The following is a 6,779-nucleotide window of genomic DNA, read 5'->3' as shown; positions in this document are numbered from 1 at the left end:
GTGGAGGTTCTAGCCACATCAGCGCCCATATACCGATCGCAGTGGCCAAGTGGTCAACAAAGACCCGCCTTAAGCAATTAGATGGTGGGTCGTAAAATCAGGACGACAAGTGGAAAAAAAAGTTCTCAGGATCAGAGGCGGCCCCATGCGATGTTAGGTGCTAAGTCGGTGCGGTTATAACATTGTAACTCAGATGGGTACATTTGGGTGACCTGTTATAATTTAGCAAACGTTTAAAGGATTAGACTGGGAATGAAAATGTGTAATAATCTAACAATATATTGTTTAGATGAATATTATTTTGATGTTCATTAGTGGATACAAAATTTGTACAAAATGAGAATGAGAGGTTGGTTGGTCCATGTCAGTCGTTAACCATGGTAGGCACCGCCATAGGCCAGGGCGGGGGCGTAGGCAGCCCTAGAGACGGGGGCGGCATAGGCAGCCCTGGCGATGGGAGCGGCGTAAGCCCTGGCGGGGGCGGCGACGGCCACGGGGGCGTGGGCGACGGCCACGGGGGCGGCGACGGCGGGGTGAGCGCCGGCCTCCTTGTGCACGACGGCGTTGAAGCCGTTGACGGGGTCGGCGGTGTATTCGACGGTGCGGATGGAGCCGTCGGGTTCGGCCAGGCTGTAGCTGCCCTGGACGACGTCTCCGCTGCGACTCTCGTGCTGGGCTTTCGAGTCTCCAGTGTGGGCGTCCTGGACATTGTAGGCGAAGCTGTACTGTGGGTGCGGGTCGTACTCGACGGCGGCGGGTGCAGCAGCGACAGCTGGAGCGTAGGCCCTGGCGAGGGGGGCGGCGTAGCGGGCGATGGGGGCGGCGTAGGCGGGGGCGGCGTATCCTCGGGCAGCCAGAGGTGCACCGGGAGCGTAGACGGCGGGGGCGCCCAGGTAGCCGGCTCTTGCGATGGCCACCACCGCGGACAGAATGATCAACTGCAAAAGAAACAGAACACTGTTATCATTCGTCCCGTCATCAGAATCCTAATTAAACAATGCTACCTCTTTTATGCATTGGTGTGCCCCATCAGTGGCTATATACCATATTCCTGCGTGGAAATCTGAAGTCAAGAAAAATTTGGCGAATATTAAGTGGAGACTTTCATTTGTATGAAGAGCACCATTTGAAGCAAAAAAGTGACACAGGGACATGGTCCTTTGATAAGCGCTAATGAGTAGTAGTACATGTGTTTTAGGTGTAACTTTAAGAAAATGTATGAATGCAGAGTCTTCTTTCAAAAGATATTTTTCAATCCACACTGGTTGGGCTAATATACAACATACTACAATCTTGAATGACACGGATACTGGCAGAAGTAAAGCTATGAGTACCGGGCGTGTGTCGTGCCTGGGTAGCTCAGATGGTAGAGCACTTGCCCGCGAAAAGGAAAGGTCCAGAGTTCGAGTCTCGGTCGGGCACACAGTTTTAATCTGCCAGGAAGTTTCATACTACAACTTTTTTTTTTTAGTGCAATAATAAAGAACGTTCAGATAGTTGAACACTTGCTTGTGAAAATACACACATTCACATTGAACTCGCAGTACTACACATTACCTTAATCTATTGTAAATGTTTCTATATTTTCTCTACAGTAATGTTGTAAATATCGTGGCTTCTGAATCGTAGGAAAATCCATTGTTTCTTTGACAATCATCCTTACTCATGTACCCTGAAAAGTTTTCAATGGATGATCTAATTATTATGTTAAGATAATAACAAAAATATGTCGTATAACACATTTCTGTTGTTCACTACCGTCCACTGTGCTCAATTCATCTGCATTATACTGAGATGGCAGAAGTCATGGGATACCTCCTGATAGCTTGTCGAATCTCCTTTGGTCCGGCGGCGTCGCAGTGCAGCAACTCGACTTAGCGTGAATTCAACAAGTCGTTGGATGTGCCCTGCAGAAATATTGAGCCATGCTGCCTCTATAGCCGTCCATAATTGCGAAGCCGGCCTTTGTGACCGAGCGGTTCTAGGCGCTTCATTCCGGAACCGCGCTGCTGCTAGGGTCGCAGGTTCGAATCCTGTCTCGGGCATGGATGTGTGTGATGTCCTTAGGTTAGTTAGGTTTAAGTAGTTCTAAGTCTAGAGGACTGATCATCTCAGATGTTAAGTCCCATGGGGCTTAGAGGCATTTGAACCATTTAATTGCGAATGTGTTACCGATGCAGGATTTTGTGGACGAACTGACCTCTCGATTACGTCCCATAAATGTTCGATGGGAACTATGTCTGGCGATCTGGGTGGGTAAATTATTCACTCGAAATGTCCATAATGTTCTTCAGACCAACCACGAAAACTGTGGCCCAGTGGCGTGGAGCATTGCTGTCCATAAAAATTCCAACGTTGTTTGGGCTGGAAATGGTCACCAAGTAGCCGAGCATAATCATTTCCAGTCACTGATCCATGTAAACACATCTCACACCACTATGGAGCCACCACCAGCTTGCGAGCGCCTTGTTGACAAATTTGGTCTTCGACTTCGTGGGGTCTGCGCCACACTCGAACTCTACTATCAGCTCTTGCCAACTGAAGTCGGAACTCATCCGAACAGGCCACGATTTTCCTGTCGTCTAGGGTCCAACTGATACGGTCACGAGCCGAGGAGAGGCGCCGCTGGCGATGTCGTGCTGCTAGCAAAGCCACTGGCGTTGGCTGTCTGCGGCCATAGCCCATTAACGACAAATTTAGCCCTATTGTCCTAATGGATACGCTCGTCGTACGCCCCACATTGATTTCTGCGGCTATTTTACGAAGTGCTACTCGTCTGCTAGCAATGACAACTCTATGCAAACGCCGCCGCCCTCGGTCGTTAAGTGAAGGCCGTCGGCCACTGCGTTGTCCTTGGTGAGAGGTGCTGCGTGAAATTTGGTATTTTCGTCATACTCCTTAGAGTGTGGATCTCGGAATACTGAATTGTCAAACAATTTATGAAATGGAATGTTGCATGCGTCTAGCCGCACCTATCAATTCGTGTTCGAAGTCTGTTAATTCCTTGTCGTGCGGCCTTAATCACGTGGATAGGCCTTTGATATGAATCACCTGAGTACAGTCCGCGGCTCGTGGTCTTGCGGTAGCGTTCTCGCTTCCCTTGCACGGGGTCCCGGGTTCGATTCACGGCGGGGTCAGGGATTTTCTCTTCCTCGAGATGACTGGGCGTTGTGTGTCTTTCATCATCATTTCATCCTCATTCGCTAGCAAGCCGCCGTAGTGGCGTTAAAGAACTTGTGGAGCGGCGGCCGAACTGCCCCGCAAGGGGTCTCCCGGCCACCAATGCCATACGGTCATTATCACCTGCGTACAAATGACAGCTCCGCCAATGCACTGCCCTTTCATACCTTGTGTACGCGATACTTTCGCCATGAGTACGCATATCACTATCTCATGACTTTTGTTACCTCTCTGTGTATGTGCTGGTTAGATTCCTTTGTCCTTGTTATGAGATACGAGAGGTGAAAGGAAGCTCTACATGAAACTGCGCCAAAGACGTCGGTACGATGACAAGCGAACGCGGGAGTGCGCTGCTGCCGGCTGCCTCACCTTGCACGCCATGCTGTTGCTGTTTGCTGCTCCGTTCTGCTGCTGTGTGCCTGCTTGGGCGGCGGTCACTGCTTATATACCCGCGGCCGGAGCCGCCTGGTCTCCCCTAAGGCGCAAAATTGTTGCCATTCACCGCACAAAACCTGACCCCTGTCGCGCTTGTCGCGCGCATGCTTTCTACTTTGCAAATCGTTAGTGGCGCATATGAGGTTAAATAAAGTGCAGATTAGCTTTAGTGCTCACTTTTCACTTTTGAATTATACAGCGAAATGTTCTTTACTTATTACTCAAAATGTGAGAGAACAAAATTAAAAAAAAAGTACGCTGATGTGCAAAACTTAAGAACGAAAGTACGAGGGGCGTTTGAAAAGTCCGTGTAAAAATAAAAACTACTTACGTGTTTGGGGTAAACTTTTTTTAATTTTCGACATAGTCTCCTTTTAAACTTATACACTTCGTCCAACGCTGTTCTAATTTGTTGGTCCCTTCCAAATAATAGAAATTGTCCAAGTCTTCAAAACAGCTACTAGTTGCTGCAATTACCTCCCCATTTGAATAAAATCTTTGTCCCGCCAGCCATTTCTTCAAATTAGTGAACAAATACAAGTCTGAGAGAGCCAAGTCGGGAGAATTGGGGGGGGGGGGGGGGGGATGCGAAACGACTTGGAATCCTATTTCCATTAATTTTGCGACAACAACTGCTGAGGTGTGCGCTGGTGCATTGTCGTGATGGAAAAGGACTTTTTTGCAGTCCAGTGGCCGGCGTTTTCCTTACAGCTCAGGCTTCAAACGGTCCAATAACGATGAATAATATGCAACTGTAATAGTTTTACCCTTTTCCAGGTAGTCGATGAGGATTATCCCTTGCGAATCCCAAAAGACAGTCGCCATAACCTTTCCGGTCGAAGGAATGGTCTTCGCCTTTTTTTTGTGCAGATTCTCCATTGGTAACCCATTGTTTAGATTGTTCTTTGGCCTCAGGAGTACAGTACTATATCCATGTTTCATCCACAGTGACGAAACGACGCTTAAAGTCCTGCCGATTCGTCCCGAACAGCTGCAAACCATCCTTGCAACACTTCACACGATTCCATTTTTGGTCAAGCGTGAGCAATCGTGGAACCCATGTTGCGGATAGCTTTCTCATGTCCAAATGTTTATGCAAAATATTATGTACCCACTCATTCGAGACGCTCACAGCACCTAACTCTTCTATCATCCATCACCATATCATGGATTTTATCAATGATTTCTAGAGTAGGGCGTACAGAACGTTCAGCACCATTTGCACCCATATGGCCACTCTGAAAATTTTGAAACCACTTATAAAGTGTTGTAATCGAAGGTGCAAGGTACAGTAATGTTTATCAAGCTTCTCTTTAGTCTCCTGAGGCGTTTTGCCTTTCATAAAGTAATGTTTAATCACCATACGAAGTTCTTTTTCGTCCATTTTTTGACGATCACTCGACTTTCTTCGTTCACACGAATGCCAAATGCAAAGAAATAGACCAATATGGCTGAAAATTGGTGTGCGTTCTTTCCAAAGATGCTAATAACTAAACATGACCTCGATACGCGCCGGTGGTGTCATCTGTCGCACTTTGCACTGACTTTTCAAACGCCCCTCGTAACTTTCGCATTTTGTGTCACTGCCTAGCAACATAGCTCCATAAATCTTGGATCACAGATTGAAGGAACTGCTATTGTATAGTACCGAAGGTAAGTGAAAGAAATACGCAGTGAGACGAACGAAGAAAACAATTACACAGAAGTCGTCGCGATTTATGGTGGATTTGGACATTACAAAAGGCGAGACATAATTCTGAATCTGTAGATGATCACCATGAACTTCAGCGCAACGTGCTCCCGTGCTGCCCACAAGGTTGGTAAGGGGTTCTTGTCGAACTGGACATACACTAATACGGCGACATGTTGGAACACATAATGTACTTAGGACTACTGCGGAACATGATTGCTTCGGTGGTCCACATGTTGTGGTGTGAGGAGGCGTAATGTTACAAGGATGTACTGACCCCCAAATCTTTGAACATCGTAAACTCACCGGTCAACGTTAGTATGACGTTGTACACCTTCCCCATGTGCGTCTTTTCAAGAATGCGTTAGGTCCGGATTTTGTTTCTATGGATGACAACGCCCGAGCGTATCGAAGGAGCTCGAGAAGACATTAGACGAATGGGCTCACCTATCCGTCCACCGACTTCAGTCGCATCGAGAAAGTGTGGGAAGCACTGCGAAGACACAGTGCAGCACGTCCACTCTCACCAGTGACCACCAAGCACTTGCCAACGCCGGAAAGCCGTACCTACCACAAGAACTTCCTACCAACAGCGTCTCAGGCGTATGAGTACGCAGCAGAACATGAACTGTAGTCTACAGTAATCGCGCACCCTAATAATAACCATGTTCCACCTTTTGTTATGTCCAGGGGCCCCGTCATAAAGTGCGTTAGCAGTATAATTATTGCCTTTGAATAAAAGTATGATTTATCGTCGTGTCATTGCGTATTGCTTTCTGTCATCTTCTGTACTATATTGTAGCAGTTTATCCTATGTGTGGTCCATATTTCCTCGAACTTCGTGATACATCATGCGGAAGTTACTTTCGTCCTTATTTTACACCCCATTGTAATTGTGCGCATCTCATCTTTTTTCCGTTATTTGTTCAAGTTCTGAAACACTAGTGAAACGAAACACCGTTTATTACGTATGAGTGTATCTAAGCTTATACATCTGCGACACTGTAAAAATTTCCTGCCGTTCCACACAAACAAGTGCAAAATGTGTACCCTATCCGCTTGCATCTCGTGTCATCCCAGTTGAAAGTGTGAGAAGATGTTTGAAATGTTTGCGAATCGTACAATGTAATTGACGCGGGACGTAGGTACCAGCCCGGTATTCACAAGGTTGGATGTGGGAAACCGCCTAAAAACCCACCTCCAGGCTGGTCGACACACAGACCCTCGTCGTTAATCTGTCGATCAGATTCGATACGGGGCCTGAATGCCTTTCTCAATCACAGGAGTGGTGTTCTGTTCAACAACGCGCGGCTATCCGGGCAAGTCTATTTTGAAACTTCGTCATAATAATAATATTCTGTTTGCAGAAACACTGTGTCATGTTGACCTTATTTCTAGCACCCTAAGTGAAGTATGTAGCCTTGTCACGAGGGGTAGTCATACAGCTTCGCCAACGGCCTTGCCGCAGTGGTAA

General features: G+C 47.2%; 1 protein-coding gene across 1 annotated transcript; it reads right to left on the bottom strand.

Annotated features, from left to right (window-relative positions):
• Positions 1-279: 279 nt before the first annotated feature.
• On the bottom strand, positions 280-3,592 carry LOC126334815 (cuticle protein 18.6-like). Its single transcript, XM_049997455.1, has 2 exons — positions 3,550-3,592; positions 280-938 (listed from the first exon to the last, which is right to left on the bottom strand). Exons 1-2 carry the CDS (start codon positions 3,559-3,561, stop codon positions 372-374), a joined length of 579 nt encoding a protein of 192 aa, XP_049853412.1. The 5' UTR covers positions 3,562-3,592; the 3' UTR covers positions 280-371.
• Positions 3,593-6,779: the final 3,187 nt, after the last annotated feature.

The sequence above is a fragment of the Schistocerca gregaria genome, chromosome 2 (assembly GCF_023897955.1).
Source record: "Schistocerca gregaria isolate iqSchGreg1 chromosome 2, iqSchGreg1.2, whole genome shotgun sequence".
In the NCBI taxonomy this organism is placed as follows: domain Eukaryota; kingdom Metazoa; phylum Arthropoda; class Insecta; order Orthoptera; family Acrididae; genus Schistocerca; species Schistocerca gregaria.
Note: the sequence above shows the minus strand (reverse complement) of the source record. Positions and strands in the feature narration are given on the sequence as shown.